Source organism: Pempheris klunzingeri, chromosome 6 (assembly GCF_042242105.1).
Source record: "Pempheris klunzingeri isolate RE-2024b chromosome 6, fPemKlu1.hap1, whole genome shotgun sequence".
NCBI classification, from domain to species: domain Eukaryota; kingdom Metazoa; phylum Chordata; class Actinopteri; order Acropomatiformes; family Pempheridae; genus Pempheris; species Pempheris klunzingeri.
In genome coordinates, this window is record NC_092017.1 from 11,164,706 (window position 1) to 11,187,177 (window position 22,472).

The 22,472-nt window shown below is 45.7% G+C and overlaps 1 protein-coding gene across 1 annotated transcript; it reads left to right on the forward strand.

Annotated features, from left to right (window-relative positions):
* The first annotated feature begins 305 nt into the window (after positions 1-305).
* Positions 306-16,172, forward strand: onecut3a (one cut homeobox 3a). Its single transcript, XM_070832664.1, has 2 exons — positions 306-1,344; positions 15,880-16,172. The coding sequence occupies exons 1-2, from the start codon at positions 306-308 to the stop codon at positions 16,170-16,172; spliced, it is 1,332 nt and encodes a 443-aa protein (XP_070688765.1).
* The last annotated feature ends 6,300 nt before the right edge of the window (positions 16,173-22,472 follow it).

Consider the following 22,472-nt stretch of genomic DNA (forward strand, 5'->3'; position numbering starts at 1 on the left):
GCGAGCAGAGCGGCGGTTTGGGTAATAGTAGAAGGTGCTCTACAGCGAGAGAAATCCAGGCAGGCGCACCTTCACACACCGAGCAGAGGTTTGCGGCTGCAGTTTCTGTGGCGGCCGGGACCCGATCTTTTAAAACCATGCTGGATTGACTGCAGAGAGGCAACTACAATCAATGGCTTGGCTTTGAAATCGTTCAAAATTTATTGGAAAGGAGTGTGAGATAGAGTGACAGCGAGAGAGGGAGAGAAGCGAGGGAGAGAGCGAGAGAGAGGCGAGAGGGGAGGAAATAAAGATCCTTTTCAGCGATGGAGCTTACAATGGAAAACATTGGAAATCTGCACGGTGTGTCTCACTCCCACCAAACAAGCGACTTAATGAACTCCCCACACGCGCGCCAGTCGTCGGCGTCGCATCGGAACTTGGTGTCGCACGGACGGTCAGCCATGGTGTCCAGCATGGCCTCGATACTGGAGGGAGCAGGGGACTACCGCACAGACCACGCTTTGTCTGGCCCCCTGCATCCGGCGATGACCATGTCGTGCGACTCCGGGATGAGTCTGAGCAGCACCTACACCACGCTGACGCCGCTGCAGCACCTGCCCCCCATATCCACCGTCTCGGAGAAATTTCACCACCCACACCCACATGCTCACCATCATCCGGCGCACCAACGACTCACGGCCGGGAACGTCAGCGGCAGCTTCACCCTGATGAGGGATGACCGAAGCCTCGCCTCCATGGGTAACCTCTACGGCCACTACCCCAAAGACATGTCCGGCATGGGGCAGCCTCTATCCCCTCTGTCCAACGGACTGGGCTCTTTGCACAGCTCCCAGCAGACTCTCAGCGCCTACGGTCCTGGAGCTCACCTCACCAACGACAAGATGATCTCCTCGGGGGGCTTCGAGTCCCATGCAGCCATGCTGTCCCGGGGCGAGGAGCACCTGGCCCGGGGTCTCGGCGGCCACGGGGCCGGGCTCATGACATCCTTGAACGGCATCCACCATCACAGCCATCCGCACTCTCAGGCAAACGGGCAAATGCTGTCAGACCGGGACAGGCAGACGGTGGTGGGAGGCGGGCAGGGAGCTGGGTCGGGGCAGGTGGAGGAGATAAACACCAAGGAGGTGGCACAGCGAATAACGGCAGAGCTCAAGCGCTACAGCATCCCACAGGCCATCTTTGCTCAGAGGATCTTGTGCCGGTCCCAGGGAACCCTGTCTGACCTGCTGCGGAATCCTAAACCGTGGAGTAAACTCAAGTCTGGCCGGGAGACGTTCAGGCGGATGTGGAAGTGGCTCCAGGAGCCCGAGTTCCAGCGGATGTCGGCGCTCAGGCTTGCAGGTGAGTGAGGAGACAGCTCCCAACCTGAGTGATGTGGAGGGATCAATTAGAAGTCAATGTGGCGAGACTGTCAATAGCTGCTCAAACAGACATTACTAGAAGTTATTAGTCGATTGTATCGAGTAAAACTTCATCATGACAGTTGGGGTGTTAAATGTTGGGGGGAAATCTATATTTTGATTGATGCAGCAATCCACGATAGTATAAACACACGCTGGGCAACACTGGGGTTGTTATAAACAAAAGGGAGGAAGCTTCATTTCAAAAGCAGACGAGCTGCAAACGCGGTCTGCACAGATGTGTTTTTGGTCTTACGTACATATAGAGGGCTTTTACGCACGGGCAGAGCATGGATACACATATCCCTCTCCCTCTGACTCACTCACTCACAGGCACATACAGCAAACACTCAAACAGAAAGAGGCCAAACAAAGGAAATCAAAGCAGGATGCGGCTTAAATTGATTGCATCTTGCAGCTGTTGCTCTAAAACAAACCTACACTTTGAGATTACTGCAACTTAAATACACAGTTTTACTTTGGACTCTTTTGAATCAAACTAACTTGATGTAATACTCTGGCACTCCCTCCTGTCACATAAGCGCCTCGTCGCAAACAAGGATCGTCTGAGGCCTGGCCAAAGAGTCAGGGGGAGCATGACCTCCTATGGATCAATATTTCAGGTCCAGGCGTCCCCTTTCAGAGCAGCACACTGATAAATGATCGATTTAGATCTGAAAGGCAGAGACACAAACAGATGCGTCTTTCTCTGGTCCGTGTTGTCTCCCCTGCTCTCTCTCTCTCTCTCTCTCTCTCTCTCTCTCAGGTAGCCCATCTCCCCTCCAAAGTTGGTTTAGGGCCTGTTCAGCCTGAGAAGTTGTTTATGGTGGTTGTCTGTGTGGGCTCGGTGGGACTGGACACCCCCTTTTGTTCAGTGGGAGGCAAAGTGGCGAATGGTTCAACTCTGTCATCCATCGTTTTGGATTTTATTGCGCAAAGATCATCACGTTTATACGTTGTGATTTGAACCCACACTCCCGCCCCCTTTAAACCCACTAACACTTCCCACCTGATTAACGGGACGTAAATGAAAGCGAGAGACGTCGCAGTGGGGTTAAAGCGGAGCTGAGAGTGAGAGGTCCCCTCTCATTGATGTTTGTGTAAAGGCTCTGTTTAGACGTGCTGCGCTTCCAAACGTCAATCAGCTCTTCTGTGTCGTATTTCAGCGAACAGTTCAATTAAGCAGATATAGTGGCATATTTTAGTTCCAGTCAATGCCCTATTGAAAAGCACTTAATGGCATGTAAATTGTTCCTTTGCGCATTTAGTGGGGTTCTGGTAAATAAAGATTTAAACACTCCACAATTGTCTCTTTAAGTGCCACTGCTGTTAAAGCTAATTGGGCTGTGGGGTTTTATATCTTCCACACCCGGCACCAGGATAAAACCCCCCAATCCAATTGACATGTTGGAGTGGCACAGTCCTGTGTGTAGAGCACACCTACTGCATATTTTAATGTGGTCAGGCCCAGGCCAGCCTAGGTGTAAGGGCGCGCGTGTGTGTGTACGTGGGCGTGCGCATTTGGTTGTAGGATGCAAATTAGAGCTGCACTCTTATCTTAATTTGATCCAGTAGCGATGGTTGTTATCAATGATTTCATTCTAAAACGCATTTATTATACATATCCACCAAAAAATGTTTATTTTTCTTCCTTGAATCAGCAGATTTCATGTTGTGCATTAACTTGCTGTCACAATGGGGCTCAGAGAAAAAAAAAAAATCCAGTTGGGCAAAATGACAAATGACTTGTATGTAAATGCACGGAGCAACATTTTACTTATTGCATTTAAAATCACCATTATCCTTGGTGCGCATGTGGGCTGGGAGTGGGAGTTAGGGGGGTTTGTGATGCTGAAAGTGAGGCTGGGCCATACTCGCTCGGCCACATCAATCAATAAATTCAAATTACTATTCCAAATTCATCACAGTCACACAAATCAATGCAGCTGCCCTGCTTAGCTAATGTGAAAATGCCAGTGTCTGCACACACACACACACACACACACACACACACACACACACACACATGAGAATCCACCCCTGAAAGGAAAAACAGAGCAGAGACAGGCCCGTTTAGGGGGGAATGTGTGTGCCCTTCACGCTTAACATCTCCGTGCAACGAGGGCAAAGACCCACAGGCTCTCCCACCTATTGTCTTCCTCCATAACGCCCAGGCCCCGGAAAAAGCTCTAACTTTGTGTGTCTTTCTTTTTTTTTTTTTAAATACATTCTCTGAGCATCACAGCACACGTAGTGGTCGACTGTATAAATAAATAGGCGGCTCCATTGTGAAGCTGCACAAGTAAGAGAGACGCGGGTAAAGTGAGGTTTGGGAGGCATTTAAAGATCGCATTAACGATGAAAACAATTCGTCTTTGCATCTGTGTTGAATTCCACACTCCATCTCAATGTATTTGGTCGGGTCAATACAGCCCTGATCGATAAGGATAGCCAGTGCATCTATCAATTATCCCGCCTCAGCACTCTCTCCCATTGGTCTCCCCCCCGGAGCAGAGAGGGGGGGAGGCGGGAGCCGGAAAAGGGGGGAAATAGGACAGCTGTTATTAATAAAAGCGCTATTGCACCCTTTTCTTCGCTGTAATCATGTTATTGTGTGTGATGCGCTCTCACTCATTTGTCCTGCAGGGTCATTCGTGTAATATTCACGTCTCTCCAGACGGATGCTGGACAAATATTATCACCAAATGTCCGGTAACCCCCCTCCTCCTCCCTCCCTCTCTCTCTCTCTCTCTCTCCCTCCCTCCCTCGCAAACGGCGCCTTGTTTTTCTAGGCAACATGGAGCTCACATTCCTATTTCCCGTTGTGGCACCAGATATCCTCTCCTACGCCTCCATTCTTTCATGATGAGGTGCCATTGCATCCCTAAAAAAACCCCAAAAAAGCGCAGTTGGTTTATTACCATTTGAATGGCCGGAGCACGTGCCAGGGTGCGCGGGTCAAGACCCACAGGACAGGGAGGAAAAACATTGTTCAGAATGAGGGTGAGAGGCCTCTATTCATGTTTCAATGGACTACACGCCGTTTACACAGGCCTAATCCTGGAGCAACACCCCCGAATAGTGTTACAACCAGCCTTCTATTCTTTTCTATTCCCCCTCTAAAAAGCCTTTAGTGTGAGGAAGCACAGGTCAGTCTGCAGGCGCTGTCCATAGTGCTGAAATGTGCGTCGATCCACTCTGAGCTGCAGGACCGTCTCTCTTATTTTGAGGGCAGTTCAAGGTGGTGATCCGGAGTTTTACCAATACATAGTTAATAGCATTCTTGTAGGCCCTAAACACCATTATTTCATCCAACAGCTTCCACCCATCGATCAATATTACAATCCACAATGGCGTCAATCACACCATCCTGCACCCTACTTTCCACCCCAGCAGCCAACCGGGGTTTCCATTTAAAATACATCTCTACTTGTCTTTCTTTCTATTCTTTTTTTTTTTTTTTGGAGCTGCAGAACACAAACTGGTGGTCGTTTTTTATTTTATTTTAGGATGCTCACCAAAATATCCCAGAAGCACCATAAATAGTCAGGAGTGGAGCTTCTTTTTGGGGTCATCTAAACCAGGATAATGGGTTTAATTGGATAGAGCGTTAAGAAGTGATTGATGCTGGTTAATCTGAAACAGGATTTTTTTTTTCACGAAGAGATGGCTTGATGTTAGCCTGCGAAATGATCGATTGGTACTTTAATAATTGATGTATGAGGGGAAGATAGGGGGGTAAACAGTGCAGCTGCGGTTTCAGAGCCTCGTTGTTCGTTAAGCACAGCAACGTGTGCTGTAAGTACTGAGACACGCATGTACAAGCATCGCCTTTGAAATCCTCTGGTGGGAGAGCAACAGTCATTTTCTTGAGGTTATACCTCGAGGCTATTTTGTTTTAATCCGGGGTTCAGATGAAAATGACATCTCACGCCTTCCATCATTATCTGCAGCCCGGCAGTAAGAGGCTGGCTGTATGTGGTGTGTGAGGGCAAAGTGAATTAATCCAACTTTAAATTTGCATAAATCCTCACGTTGTAGGCTGATGTGAATATACACACTGAATGCATCATAAAGGGATTGGGACGTTTAAGAAAAACACCTGAAATACGTGAAATACGCCGTAAAATGTGGCTGAATTTGTTTTATCTAGATGGCTGCAACCACAGCTCTCCTCTACGGTTCTTATTCACCGCTGCGCGACAGCATAACGCAGGATAACATCACGGTATCGGCTACAGCCTGCGTACGTGTCGCCTCCCCGTTTCTTCTCTCCTGTGTGTATGTGATCGGGATGTAGAGTGCGTCTGCGCCACATTGTTAAGGCCGATCTGGCGAGCCCTGAATCTGTATCGATTTCCATTCCCCGGCCCCTGCTTTCCATCTCTGGAGCTGCGCCATGCAGCCATGCAACCCCCTCCATCTCCACCATGCAACACCATTTCTCCCATTAACAGCTCACCCTTCAAAACACACATCAGAATGACTAATAAACGCACGCTCACGCCGGCGTGCTGCACACCTCGCCGCGCGCTCAGGCCCAAACAGCCAAACGCTGACTTTAACATTTTGAGAGGCTCAGTTGCTCTACTGTTGCTCTACTTCTGTGATACAGGCGGATTAGCAGCGTGAGACGACTGAAAGTTCACAGACGGTGAACCTCTTTTCGCTCATTATACATCCCACCCACATTGTTCCGTTCCGCGCACACTGCTCTGACCAAGTCGACCTTATTATTCAAAATAATGTAATTTTTAATAGAAGTCAGATTAGCGACAGAAGCGCCTGTCTCCCACTTCCTCGCCCGTTTCTCTTTTTGGCCACACGCACGCGCGCACCTCGTTCCAATTCACACGGGGAGCGCGCGCAGCAATTATAAATGCAGTAGAGGTCTGGATCCTGTACAGTCTCGAATACCGTCTCTTCTATTTTAGATGATCAATTCCTACGCTACTCCGTCGCCCCCTCGCCAAACCAGATCGATAGGAGAGAATGACCTTTAAATCATATTGCTGGCAGAGTCGACTCAATGCACGCGGCTAGCATCAATGGGTTAATGCCACTGTGCGCGCGCCCCGCGTTTCCAGGCAAAAACACAAAAGGCTCCAAGCCTAATCAGAACAATCATAATTAAATGCCATTATTCGTGGCTGCGCTCGGGAGTCAAATTGCCGCACGCAAGGACTGAAAGTGGTTTGAGGGCTGTGTGGGTCTGAAGATGCCCGATGAAGGAAAAAAAAACCCAAGCCCGTACTGTGGCTCCTGACCCGCCACAGTCTGCGGTGGTTTACATAAGAGCCAGAGCAGGGGACGGCTCCAAAGGGCACGCTGTTGTGCAATTAAAACGTTGACCGGAGCACATGAGCATTGTGTCGATGGAGCTCAGCCCGCTGTTATGTAACTCCGGGATGCCCCCCCCCCCCCAAAAAAAAACTGGGTGTGCTCCGTGCGTCCTGCGCGCCTGCGCTCTCACACAGGCACCACCGTTCACCAGTCCTGCAACGACTCACGGTGTCTTCTGAATCATTTTACAGTTACAAAAGAGTTAGTTTGAAGTCACATTTCTCCATCACTAAAAGTATCTCACCTTCTCGTCTGAGCAAACGGTTTCATGAGACATCAGATGGTTTGATGTGTGATTTTCGCTGATACCATGTGTCAGATGGTGCTGCTCCCACAGAGCGAGCAGCTTGATACTTTGGGAAATAAGTAACGGATTACTTTTTTTTGGGGGGGGGGGGGGGGGGGGGGGGGTTATAAATCTGTGTCCAGCGGCGCTGAGGCAGCAATGGGGCAGCGGTGTGTCCTGCACACTGGCTGCTTATCTGACGCCCTGACAGGCCATCGGTTATTAAAGGCCCGATAATGGCTTGTTTAATGCGCAGCCTAAGAACACAAGGCAAGGACAATGTCCGCGCAATTAAAGACAAGAGAAGGCACGGATCCAATTGAACGAGTCATTTAATCTCCTATTAGGTGTTAAAACATGAAATCTCTTAAATCGAGAGAAAGTTGTATATGGAGGGGGATTATGCCACTTTTTTTCTACGTGTTTAATTAAAAAGTGGGAATGTTTCGGTGCAGAAAAGTAGAAAGTATCCCAGATGAAAAAGCAGGCGGACATGTTTCCCTTACACCAAATAAAACCGTCTCTTGTCGATTTGTCTCCCTCGTTGGAGGAAGGAGATCAAATGAGGTGTTAAAATTGACATTTTTGCAGTGCGGTCTGTAAAGTGTGTGGGCGTTTAGTGTCTTTTTGGATTTAATGATTCATCTGAGTGAATGTAAAAATAAAACAGCAGGTGAGGACAGACATGTGCGCCTCGACCTCGCCGGGCCTTTCTGAAATGAGAGCCTACAGATGGTTTGTACGGAACCTCTGTAAGTCTCTCTGCAGGGTCGATCGCAACAAAACCGCAAATACACACACACACACACACGCACGCACACACACACACACGCACGCACGCACACACACACACACAGCTTATCGTACCCACAGATGCAACCCGAAACTCCGGTTGGGCAACCCCACACAGATCAACAAAGGAACAAAACGACTGTGAAATCAATTGATGAATGAATCGATGTCGGCGCATACAGCCTTTATATTAGACGTTATTAAATATAACGAACAGGCTGCGGGTTATTCTACAATTAATAATTTGTTTCATTTGTTGCTTTACTGAGCTGATGTGAGAACCGCTGACTATTGTTTCTCCAGTCAGTTAATCAGGATTTCTGAATGTTTGGAAAAACACTGCAAGGTGTGTGTGTGTGTGTGTGTGTGTGTGTGTGTGTGTGTGTGTGTGTGTGTGTATGTGTGTGTATGTGTGTGTGAGAGTTGATTTGTCTTTAGATGGGCAAAAAGAACATTTTAATTTTTAAATCAACAGACTGCTGTCTTAGTAATGTGTTTACACCATCAAAAATAAATTCTAAAATTTATTTTATTTACATTTTCCTCTTGTTCTTTTTATTATTATTATTATCATTATTATTATTATACCACAAGTGTTTTTAATAGTGGTCAGATTAATTGCACACATCATCTATTAAAATTATTTGAGACAGGTTTGAAATAAATACATTTTCAAAAACCCTGAGAAAATGTATATTATTATTATTAATGGACCTTTGAGAAAATGGATGCTAGAATAAACCCTAAAAATAGGATTAAAATGATAAACACATATTTTATTTCAATCTAATATACTTTGTTTAGTATTGGGGAAAACGCTGCCATATAACTACCATAAATAAATATACCATGTAAATGCTTTGGGCTGGTTTAGAAATATTTCTCTCTCTTCACATGATCTCAAACTGAATTAAATCTCAAAAATTCCTGCATATTGAAAAATCCCGTCTGCCTCCCCGTGGAGAGCAAACCGCATCATCTGACTGCAGATCAGCTTCTGGTTCTCCAGCGACAAATAAGAAATTAGCAGAGGACTGACAGCTGAGGCATTTGAGGAGAATTAACATATTTTGATCAATCCTGTGATGTAACACTCCTAAATCTGTACAACATCAGTGGCGTCAATACAGAAGAAGACAAACTTTGACCCGAGTGACCTCTGGGTAATTAGCTCAGCTTAATACTTTCTTTTCATTTTCTTCCTCACATCTGTTTGTTTCCCCTGTGTTTCATCATCAATGAGTGTGTTGTGCGTAAACTCTGTTTGAGTTTGAGTCCTGGCACCCGCTTCACATCCGCGTGAGCCCCGGAAGTGCGGGACTATTGAGTGGCCACAGAGCCACCCACACCAAACCCAAAACACCCCCCCCCCCCTCCCCCAGAGGCATATCTATATAAATGGTTATTAATTGTGATTAATTGTTTATGGGGTGAATTTAATTTTAAAGCGGCTAAATAATTATTGAGCGTTTTTTAAAATAATATGTTTGCCCGTCATTATTTTTTTTCACTTTTTAAAAATTTTTTAAATCAATTTTATTTCAGGTTTGAAGATTTCATTACCAGAACAATCAGGTTTCAATTCGTGTAAGTCCCTCAGAGTGAAGACGCTCCTGATGCATTCACAAGTGAGAGAAAAACACGCACAGCGGGCCCACACCTGTTGTTAGCGGGGAACGAAACCGTGGGCCCGCCTGTCTCTGCAAAACAAAGCATCATGATCATTACCACTATCACGCATAACTGGTCAAAGCAATTATGAATGAAATCAATGATAATCGCAGATAAGAGTATCACTCGAACAATGGAGCCACTCACACAAAATAAGTGGCACATGCAGACCAAGGCTGCTGTTTAAATAATAATAATGATAACAATAATGATGATAATAACGCAGGTTAAAATTCAGTCATACGGTTCTCTCAATGGCTCAGTGCGTTTAATTATCTAAAACCTCATAAGGAGCGTGATCATCACAGGCGGCAGCCTTTACTGATTATTGATTTCTTTTTTTTTTTTAGCACTATGCAATTTCTTATGTTTACCACTGGGTTGTTAATAACACGTTGGCGTGAAAACAGAGCTGAATAAAATGATATTTCTCGGGTGCATTTTGCGCCCCTCAAACTGACCGACAGGACATCGGATGGCCTGGCTTTCATGTGTCCTTTAAATTCAAATGCACGTGGCAGTGCGCGCGTGGCTGCGATAGACGGTGGAGGTGCGGTGTTGCAGCCGAGGTGGGCGAAGGTGTGACTGGGTTCAGACTGAGCGGCACTGAGGTGCTGGAGAAGAAATGCCTCGCAGCCAAGTCGCGGGAGAAGGCAAACAAACAAATGCGTGTCGCTTTATCAGTATATTAACACCAATTCTCACTCATTACATTAAGGGGTATTGAGCTGGAAGTGTTTTGGCCCAGAGAGAGAGAGGATGAGGGGGGGGGGGCTTGGCATTGCCCTGCAGCCAGGATGAAATAAATGCCACAGTATATACAGGGCCGCGTGCGTGCGTGCATGTGGCTATCAATCTTTTGGGCAACAGCCCATGCGAAACAGCAGAGAGGTTGCTTAATAAATAGACTGAAACCTAAACTCCAAATTACCCAATCATGCTTCTTACAATCTGCAGAACTACAAGCAAACTGGCCCTGCATAGATTATTAGCGAGGACAGGATTGCAACAATAAACTGGCTGCACTGTGTGTGCGCGCGTGCGCGTGTGTGTGTGTGTGTGCGCATAAAGGCGCTGAGCCGTGACCGGTAAACATGTTTATTGGTAAATTAATTCAATGAGCAGACGTTGACCCGGTCTGCTTTACAAACAGGGCTCCGGGAGCGGATTTCAAAGCGGGAGGAGAGTTTGGAATCAGTTCACATGCAGATGTGCAATCATGGTTTCATAAAACACTACAGGCACAATATTAGGCCGTTTGACTTTCTCATCATGAGCAGGAAGGGCAGCGGTGATCAATACATGATTAATGCTCGAGATGGACTCACATGTGCGGGAACAGGGGAGGCCTTTACAGCTGCGGTGTAAACACACGCACAAACAGGTGATGATCATTTACTTATTTCCCCCCTCTCCGGCCCTCTCTGGTGCACAAAGAAAGCCGGCTCATCACGCTTCCTTCCTGGTGTGTTTTACGCGTCTCCTCCCCTTCATGAATCTCCTCTCCAGGCCCACTCCCCCCTCCGAGGCATAATTAATTGGACGAACTGAATTTCACACACGAATTATTCAGAATCTATCGATCGATATTGAACACCCAGGGCCTTTCTCTTAACCTCGCTTGGTCTGTCGTGAAGCAAAGAATATTAATGTCATCAGCGGAAGAGAAATAGGGCCCGAGTTATCCCGTTTTCATCCGAGCAGGATGGGAAAGTTGAAGGATGGCTCATGAAGGAATTTGATAGTTTAAAAGAAAAGGCTGCGCGGCCATTGAAGTCATCCAGGAGGCCCCTGAGTTGACATTTCATGGAGATCAGCTGGGCTTCTGCTTTGCATTCATGGGAAATAACATTTATAATAATATCAAATTAACTGCAGCATTTAAACAGTGAAGTGAGCACTCAGTAACAGTGAAACCTAAGATGAAAGCGTCTTTGTTAATCAGTCTTTGTACGTTAGTGAGGGGATCCATTCAAAGTGGGTCAGCTCCTGTTCACAGCTCCACACACAGTGAGTAATAGAAATCACATCTCTCCGTGTCCGTGTAGCAGCAGCGGGGTGCAAACCTCAGAAAACACTCAACGCCAAACCAGGATCTCTGCTCTTGTCCGGCTGCTCTTTGTGCATGAGTTTATGTCCGTCTCTCTGCGCGGTGCCTACTGTAGCTCTAAAAGCTGCAATGATCGATTTTTTTTTCTTTTCAACGCTGAGCTTGGTTCAGTAATCAGGGCCCCCTTCCTCACCGATCGATCGATATTGATTACTAAATCCAGCGCCTGTAGCAAAGGCAGCGCACTATGGCGCCCCGTGCGGACAGGCCACGGCGAGAGCGACACCTGCCGACCGAAACGCCACAAAGCAGGCGGTCGATGAGGTGGCAGGACGTGACTCGGCGGTGGAGAGAGGTGGAGGGAGAGGCCGGGGCTGTCTGTTGTGCAGGCACATTAAGAGAGAAACGCTCATCCTCAGGCACGCTTATTTATGCGCTTTGTGCACAAAAGAAGACAGCACTTATGGCTAAAAATTAATTCCTCTCCTACTTAATCTAAAGAGGAAGAAAGTAATTAAAAATACCGACCAGCTGTTAGTTTCTCAAGCATTTATCCCACAGATTTGTTGGCTTCTTAAAACCAAATCCATTCATAGATTTTGGAACATTCCCCTTTCTGTAACTAGATAGATCCAGGTTGATTTTACTGTCTGTAAATACACTCAGTGACAGTAAGAATATCCATGAAAAGGAAAATGTTCTCTACTTGGACGAAAGCTGATAAAACAGCAGATAAAACAAGTGGAGTAATCCAAAATGTTGCTGCATATATAGATCCTTTTATTTACATGACAAGAGAAAATGCCCGCGTGTGTATATATGTGTGTGTGTGATCAGATGCATACCTGGTGCAAGGTCACACATCTGGACGAATCACAGAAGAAAAAGGTCGTGCACTGGAGGGAGGTGAAGGTATTCTGGCCATCCGGAAGCTGCATGAAATAAATGGAAACTCAGTGTGGAATATTGAGATGATGATAAATCTATATTGACAATAATATAAACTGCACGGCTCCAGCAAGGAAAAACAGAGGAAGTTATTCCAAAAGTGAGGTCCAATGAAAAAGCTCTGCTGCATCAGTTACTGTATAATAATATGCATTTGTAATCAAGTTCTATTCAATATGACATAATAATTATACAAGTCAAAGTGTAAGAAAAGAAATGATATCTGTAGACAACAAAAATAGTTTTGTATTTTCAGTATTTTTACACCAATCACAGAGAACTCACATTCGGCCTGTATGGGTTTTACATTTTGTTCCCATGGATGTTCGGTGAGGTCTGGTGACCGTGGAGACAAAGCAGTGCGTGTCAGCACTACTCGCTGCTCGTCCTCGGTCTTCAAACAGGCCTTCACCGAATGTTTAGGCTCACCGTCCTGCTGGGAAACGAATCCTCTTCCACACAAGTCAAAGCTGGAGGGGATGGGACGTCTTTGCTGTGCAGAAGTGGTAGCTTCTTCTTAATCAGCAGGGAGCTGATGCAGTGCAAGTTCCCAAACGTGGAGTACGCAGAGCAAAGCTTTGTGTTTGCAACTGTGACATTAAATCTGTAAATTTGGAAAAGAGGGTTCTGACATTTTGGTTTTCATTTGGTTAATGATAAACGTCAGACTTGCTTCGTTGCTGCAGAAATGGTTTGAAAACTGCCATCACCAGTTTTACTAACTAAGCTATGTATTATTTGGTAGGCTGGTTTTGTAGCGTGGATGCAGATGTTGCTCTTGTTTCTTACAATGTCAGCTTTATATATTGTTTCCCACTTATAGTCGCTTTCGGTGACCATATTACTTTTGCTTTGGACCAGATCATTATAAACGGTCAATTTAACTAAACAGTTTGGTGCTGGGATTGATTTTGAACAATCTGACCTCAGATGGTTTAATTTCTGATTTAACTGAATCTCTTCTGACGCTCTGAGTTAACTAGAAAACGTTAGTACACTCAAATCAATGATAAAACACAATGATGCATCAATGAGTGCATATATATAGGAGTATATAATTTAGTAGTTAAATGATCAAAACAATTCACACTATATATTTAAGGAGCATATGTTTGGTGTCAACAATTTGAGAAAACTACCAAATGATGGCTGGAAAAAGTCAAACTCTTATACAAGTTTTTCTCACACGTTAGATGATTTACGTAAACTGATTTCTTCCTTGGTAGTGGACTCAGACCAGAGTGTGTTTTCAAATATGTTGCTGTCATATTGAATAAAGACAAATTAATCTATTTCTTTTAACAAATCCATCACGTGAGTCGGCCTGCAAGCGTTCGACCCTGGAAATGCTGGATGTTACCCTCACTTACTGTCCATCGAAGACACACGCGAGTGCTTGTTATGTCACTATATATAGAGCAACTATTGTGCAACAATAGATGATCATTTTATTGAACGTAGGCCTCAGTAGTGTCAAAACGTCCAAAAGATGAAATGACATTATCATCATCCTCCTAATCTCCATGACTACCTTTAATCCAATAATAAATCAAAGCATTATATATGATGATATACATACTGTACATACGAGCAGTTAGACAATTTTGTATGTGGCATATTAGCATGTGTGTTTGTGTGATGTACGTCCAGCTGCAGTGTTGATGTGAAATATGAATATGATGGATGGGCCTGTGTGCAGGTTAGACATCTGTAGTAAACAGATTGGACTGCAATGGCTGATCAATGGGCTCTGTTCCACTGTAATTAGACACACAGCGCCACTGCTTGGCTCCAGCCACTTCAGCATAATCACAACCTCCCCTCCAAACACACACACACACACACACACACACACACACTCAAGTAGAACATGAGAAAAAAAAAATCTGTCCTTAAATGCATCAAGACACGCACACACACAGCGTGGGAGTGAGACATTATTGAAGGCGAGTATGAAAGTATCAGACAATACCAACGGCAGCAGGTGGAGACCCCACAGGGATGGCATCTTTCTCTCTCGTTCTGTCTCCAATTTGCTCTCATTTTATTGAGACCGTAGGGAAGCTGAGAGGGACACACAGTCCGTTCTGGCAGGATTCGATCCTCAGCCAGCAGGGGAACGTGTGGCTGCAGAGGTGGTGCCTTAACCTTCAACATACAACTTCCACACACACACACACACACACACACACACACACACACACACACACACACACACACACACACACACACACACACACACACACACACACACACACACACACACACACACACACCTACATCAACTCTTGGCGCCATTTCTGCCTTTAACGCTGCTCCTGTCTGCTGCTTTCCAACCGTCTCCCACAAATACTTTGAGCTACAACACACTTACCCACAATTCAACATTCTATTAACTATTAATTTCTGTGTTCACTGGCTACAACCCCACCACCCCCTCGGACCCCTTCCCAAACGTAAAAGAGTACACTTGGTGTGTTTTCTTTTGAAAATTGCTCTGTGTATGGGAAGGGGCCCGTAGCAGCCGGTGCATGCACCTCTCGAGTGTTTGTGTTTGGGGAGGGAGGGGGGGGGGCAGTGGGTTATAAATATCCTCTCAGAGCTCAATAGAGTGGGCTCCAGTGGGCTCTGTTTGAAGTAGCAGACTGTAGACCTGCTGGGGGGGATTCTGACCTCAGTCCCTACAGAGAACCCCCCAATTCCTACAGCAAAGTCGGTCAATATCTCTCTTTCTCCTTCACTCGCCACCCCTCCCTCCTCTTCTCAGCTCCTCTCTTTGGCTCTTATACACTCACGCACACAAATGCACACACTTTGTCTTACTCCTCCACCATTTCTGTTCTTTTCTCTCCAACCTTTTCTTTCCCTGCATCTGCCCCTCCTCTGTCTCTCATTTCCACACACACACACACTCACACAAAATGCTTACTTTTGTGCAATAGTCACTCAGTCCCCCATTGCGACTCCAACTGCATTAATATTGAATCAAACAGCAGTGTCTCCAGCTAGCAGGCAACAGCCAGTCCCACCCCTCAACCCCCCCCCCTCACCCCATCTTTCTCTCACCGCAGGCTGGCTCCCTGTCTGCACTCTGCAGGATGGAAGGAATATTCCCACTGGGCAGGAGGCATGGATTAGCTTTAAATCAACTTTAATATGGCAATAGAGATGGAGCTGTAGAATCTCTGCTGGTGTATAAACTCGTTTTTATGTGTTTGAGTATTGGCTAATGATACGTTTAGTTACTTTACTTCCCTCCACCTTGTCTTTGGTATCTAATCATGAAAATAATAACTTTTGTATATTTACCTTGCTTTGTGTTTTCTTTCCCCTCTTTGCCTCCCACTCTCATCCCCATCCCTCCCACCGCTGCCATCCACACCAAGCCTGCAAGCGCAAAGAACAGGAGCAACACAAGGACCGCAACGCGGCGCCCAAGAAACAGCGTCTGGTCTTCACTGACCTGCAGCGCCGCACACTCATCGCCATCTTCAAGGAGAACAAGCGTCCATCCAAGGAAATGCAGATCACCATCTCCCAGCAGCTCGGCCTGGAGCTCAGCACCGTCAGCAACTTCTTTATGAATGCGCGCCGCCGCTGCGTCGACCGCTGGCATGATGACCATGGCACCAGCCCCGGGCAGCCGGGCACATCCGCCACCACCTTCTCTAAGGCCTGAGAGGAGGAGAGGACCTTCAGAGGGCCCGGAAACCAGGTTGGATCAGCAGGCAACATAGAAAATTGGCTGTGAAACCTGTTCATAACAACCCTACCTGGCATGGGGCATCTGAATGTGTCCTCTACCCGAAAAATCCTTTGTGCCATGCAATCATCTTTTTTGTCAGTCAGAATTTCAAGCTCTCACCTGGAACAAGCATAATCTGAAGGTGAATAGAAAAGTCAGGTCCATTCTGCATTACTCACACAAGGACAATCATTGATTCTGTCTTTTTTGAAAGAAAATCATTTTTATGGCATCTGACAAAGTAAAGAGACACCAAAGATTTGATGTTTTTGTTGGACGGTACCAGACATATGCCGGCCTCCTTCACCACCCAAGTAGCCACTGATTCTGCTTTTTCTCCCAACTTACCTCCTTTGTGTCTGCCTCTTTGGTCTCTCTCTCTCTCTCTCTCTCCTCTCTCTCTCTCTCTCTCTCTCTCTCACTTCCCCTCTATGCCGGCACACGGAGGCATCAAGGGCGAAAGAACGGCAATAAATCTGACAACAGAACAGCACATAGCCTTATTATCTAAGCCCCATCCTGCACACACAAGGCCGTCATAAAGAAAACAACGCAGCCTATGAAAAAAACAACAAGGCTTTCCAATTCTCCGCCTCTACCTCCCCCTCCTCCTGTAGTCTCCTTCATTCCTCGGCCAAAGGTATTCCCTGTTGGCCAGCCATTTCAGAGAGCAGCTCAGCCTGATCATACAGCAAACTAATGAATTGAAAAATGAATCGATGCAGACAGAGAGAGCGGGGCCTTGACCCCTCCTGAAGGTGAAACTCAAGACGCTCGGCAGCAGATACTCAGGTCTTCCAGGCCCAGGTCTATATTTTTTGCACAGATGTTGGAGGCCTGTAGAGAGACATGTCATTGTTACTCTTAGCCTGAGCCTAGAGTCTGTGTTTCTCTGACCAACAGGAGAGGCGGGCGAGATGTCTGGACATGCTCTTTGTTCTGCTGGGAGCTTTTTCTCTGATCAATAACCAAGAACCGAGCGACAACAACACGCTCGGGCATCCAGCCAACTACATTACAGCTGCATAAGAAAAGCAGAATGTAAGAGGAGCACATGGAACCCACTGGAGATGGGGACACAAAGGCCTCATAACAGCAGCAGCAGCAGCAGCAGCAGCAGCAGCACACCTCTCCCTCCCCAGTCCTGCCTGCGCTGGCAGAGCAACAGTGCCACCTGCTGTCGACAGCAGAGACCTGTATCCAGCAGAGCAAGGAGGCCGCGAGTGGAGGAGAGGGAGGGAAGAGCCACTAGATGCTGAGGAGAAGTCATGGCACAACACATTCAGGCCCTCACAGCTCTTTGAAGGCAGATCAATAGCTAACCATTATCCTATTGTTGTTCCTCATCCAACCAGCACTGGTGAAGCCGGAGGAGGGGGATGGTTAGACTGAATGCTGAAAACGCAGGGATTTAGCAAAGGCAGGGATTTATTTAGCCACTCCAAATCTTAAAGAATCCACAAAATACAAGTACAGAAATTTCACAAAGAGGGGAAAGACAAGTACAACAGAGTAAAAAGTAACAGAATGGCTTACTGAGACAGACACATTTGAGGTGCAGCGGAGGTTTCATTTACATTACTTTGGGAGGCTTCATATTTTGTCAAACCATTCTTCCATTCTTTGTTTGCAAAAAAAAAAAAAAAAAAGGCTAACAACAGATGCGATTCAAACCAAATCTCCTGGTTATTCCCACACAAGGGTTATCGGTAGCTAACCCACAGCTAACCACCACACTCAGCCGTCAAAATGCTACAATAATTAGTGCCAATGCTTACTGCCTTAATGCGAATCAAAGAATATGGTACTAGGGTTCACACACGACTACAGTACGCCCCACTGATGATGGGCGGTGTGTGCCATAGCAACCAACAATCAGCTTTTAACTGAATTAAAATATACTTTTTTAGTAAAAAAATGAAAAAAAGAATCAGATTTTAAGGCATACAATAACCAAACCTCAAATGTTGTCATACCATACATACAGTATGTGTTACAAATACAAAAGAAATGTCTCCAACACATAACGGGACACATTTTGAAGCAGAAGAAAAATCTCTCATTCTCTCTTTGGTTCTCTACCTCCTCTGTCCCTCTAACCCCATTGCCCCCCTCTCTTTCTCTCTTCCTCTCTATATTGATGCGGGTATTTAATTAGTACCATAGACACAAAGTTTCTATTTCTTGTTACTATTGTGCTCTGTTGTGCATAAGTAAGGCACCTTGTTGATAAATCAAAAACAAAAAAGGAAGGACTTTTTAAAAGGAAAAAAAAGAGGGATGCAAGGACCGAGGCCAATGAAGGATGTATTTTTTTTTGCATTCTATGTGAATATAGACTCGGACGAGACATTTACCATGAGAAAGAGGAAAAAAAAAAGAAAAACAGGGAACTGCTGAAGAGAAGAATAAATGACGGACGCTCTCTCTCTCTTTTGGCATTTCATGTCAGAACTGTGGTACTCTCAGCCCCCTTTAAGCTGAGCCCCAAGAATGGGGTAAAATGGAGGGGGACGAAACATGACCTCCAAATGTCCTGGCTGATTCAGTGTGTTTTATTGGAGGGTGGGTTGGGGAAAAGCCTGGGACTCAGTAGTTATCTGTATGGTCTTAAGATGCAACTGTAGCATTTCCAACAATGTAGTCAGATTAGCGGTGCAGATTAGATAAGAGATGGTCATTGTAGAGGAGTTGATTGAGAGGTACTGACTAACTTCACGTTGCTGTAAGCAGTGAGTTAAGGTCGCCAAAGAATGATGAGCTAAACTTGATTTGTGGTATACAGTTCAGTGAGCATAGGTAAATAGCTAGATTCAGCTCTAGGTATTAGGCTGACAAAATGACATTTGTTTGTAGTGAGAACCAATGTGGCTACCTCACTAAGCTGAGTGGTTTGTGAAACCGCCACTAATACCAAAGATACTGCAGCCTACCAGTCCCAAACTGCCTAGGGGGACACACACAAACCAAAAAAAAAGGGAAAAAAAAGAAAAAAAGACCCCCCCCTCTTTGCCCAAAACCGTTACAGACACACTGACGATATTACACACACACACACACACACACACACACACGTTCATACTAACAGCGCAGTCGGACTGCATTGTGCCACAGAGGAGGAGGTGGCTGCCTTGCAGACAGAGTTGAGTGCCTTTTTCCTTCAACCACGGGTGGGACTGCACTGGACACAAAAACACACACACTAGCGCACACACACACAGCCATGCATATAGGTGGACACCCATTTACAAACATGCACTCACATTCAGACAATGCACCCATAATTGGATGGACAGAAAGGGGGGCCAAAGAGAGGGACACAGAGTGGGGGCTGTGTCAGCATTTTCTCCCATATTGACTTTCCATCTTGATACACTAGAATACAAGCACTTTATCATGTAGAAAGTCTATAAAACATTTTCTATACACTATTTATTTGAAACAAAATTATATGTTACTCCTTAATCTGTCAGTCTTTGTTACCGTATCGTTGATCTTCTAGTAGCTCACAGCCTTTGTGCTTTTTGTTTTTTCTTTCTCTGCCCGGTATGCTTAGACTCTTAGCCACTTTACCTCTCTCACATCAGAGATATTTTTGTGTAACAGAGAAAGAGGGGGGTAGAAAGGCCGAGGCTCTAAGCGCTCAGCGGGCTGTAGTTGTGAAATTTTACCACTAAATGTCTCTCTCTCTCTCTCTCCACTATGTGCAAGCACAGAGGCTGCACTAGAAAAGTGTTGAAGACTCATTGACAGTTTATAGACACAAACTCTCTCCTCCCTCCACCTTGTCTGTCCAGTCGACCTCTCCCCCTGGCTAGTGCTAAGACTCGGTAGGCGTGTGTTGACAATTAATTCTGAAATACCTCAAAAACCTTTCATGTAAACTTTATGTAATTTAGACTGAAAATAATACTGCTAATGATAACAATGATTATGAAACTATGATACTATGATAGTTAGTTTTGGAACTTGTGACTTGAAGCTTTATACTGTTAAATTCCTTTTATTTGTTTGCTCATTTTTCTCGTACGTTCTCTCGTTTGTTTTTGCTACGGCATGTACTTACTGTTTTCATAAAGGAAAAGACATTGTGAATGTTTCTGTGGAGGGTTACATGAGAAAAGAAGAGACAGAAGAGAAGGCTAGAATAGAGAGAGAGGGGCAAGAGCTACTCACTTCAGATGTTTAGTTCAAAGCTCTCTCCAAGGCGGGTACATTTAAAGGGGAAAAAAAGAGACAAAAACATGATTTGGGCTGAATTCTAAACCAAAAATTAATGTTAAACCAAAGGAGGAATAACCTTTTACTCATTGTTAGCTTTCTTCTGCCTTTAAGTTGTCTTTTCTCAGAAAAAAAATACAATTTCACAATTACTTTTGAAGGTTCCTGGGTGTGTTCAAGTGCTCCTGATGTTCTTAGAATATTAAAGACCAGCACCTCCTATTGAAAAGAAGGTGCGCTTTTTTCTTTTGTGCATGGATATTGTATAACTGTATAGAAACCAACAGGAATGACCTGTGATTTTGTGGGGAGAGGAGGAGGATGGAAAGACTTGGGAGTGGGTGGAGAAGGGGTGGGGGATATTTTGGTTATCACAACAAAAAAAAGGGTGGGAGGATTTGGGTTTTAGGCGTTGGAGGGGTCCTTGTTTTTAGAATTTCCGTCACTGTTGGATTCACTGGTTGTGTGCATGTGTTGTTGCAACCCTTCCCTTTTCCCCATGTTTCTTTGATGTATATAAATCCAGACAGTAGGGGGCAGTGTGTGCTGGGGGAGGTCAAACTCCTCTCGTCCCAATCAATAGCATTCAATCTTCATTCCTCAGCTTGTGGTCCTCACTCGGGTCCTGAAATGTGTGTCTTGCTTTTCCAAAGACGGGCTGTTTACTTGGAGTTAATCAGAGGGACACACACAGGGTCGAGCGGCCTTGAATATACCTGTATGTCTGTCTACATGCTTTTCTTCAATCTGTGTATGTGTGTTCATTTGTACCTATGTGGAAGACGACGTGTTTCTTTTTTATGTTCCTTTACTATGGGTTGCAATATTTGTCATGCGAAAATTTGAAACCATTTCTTACTGACTGACCGACCAACCAACTGCAGGACCATTTGGCAACTGATAATCCGACTCGAAATGTCGTCAGCATTTACTGTCAAACAGCATATGTGTGTGCCATTTCATCGTGGGATCGAAGGTTGCCAATGGGACTGATGTAGACACCCCCAGTCACACTGTGCTCTCCCTCTTCTGTTACCTGTTAATCAATCAGAACCAAGTGTCTTTGTGATGGTAGAAGACAATCAGTTTCAAAACAAGAAAAAAGGTAGAGAGAGGGCAGGCCAGTGGGGAGGAGGAAGGGGAGGATGGAAGAACAAATCAAGGGAAAAGAGGCTCTCTGAATTGTGACGAGCTGTAGTGCCCGACTGCCAAACGACTGCCCCACCACCCCTCCGCTCTCCAAAACATCCACCTTCCATCCCACCACAGCCAAATCTGACTGCGATGTTGCAGCTTCACATGACTTGGTTACATGATGCTCCACACCTAAACTCATTAGACATTTTAAATTCACTCCCTTCTCACACCCTGTCACTTCTCACCCTCCTGCACTCCCACTGCCACAATTGTAGTGCACTGCAGGAGTAGAAAACAAGACCTGTGGCGCAAAGACCATGTTTCCCATCACCTACCACAATTTCCTGCTAATCTAATGATGATGTAACCAGCCGCGAGGAATAAAAATGGCTCCGGTTGGTGGCTTTTGCACAGAGAACTATGCAAACACCTGACCCCCCCAATCTTAATCGTTGCTGCTGGGTCAGAGTGTACAACCCTCAACCCCCCCTCCCCCTCCCCCTCCTCTCCGACCTCTCTCCCCTTCACATTTAGACACTCCCGCTCACATGTCCATGACTCCCATTCCCCTCCCTCCTCATCCCAAGCCCGGAGCGGGCAGAGACACCCCCAGTCGCTCAGGGTACAGTAGAGAGTGGCTGGGGAGAGAAGAGCACTACAGTGCCCCATGTTTCACCAGACTGATGTCGTACAGTTTTACATGAATGCCCCAAACTGCCATTGACATCAAAATGGAGTCCATGTTGATGTTTGCAAGCTGATCCTCCCCACTCATGGCTCCATTGTACTACAATGTTTGCCTGTCTTTGTCCCTAGCGCCAAGGAAGGGCCACAATCAATGCAAAGACACTTACATTGTATTTACTTAAGTTTACA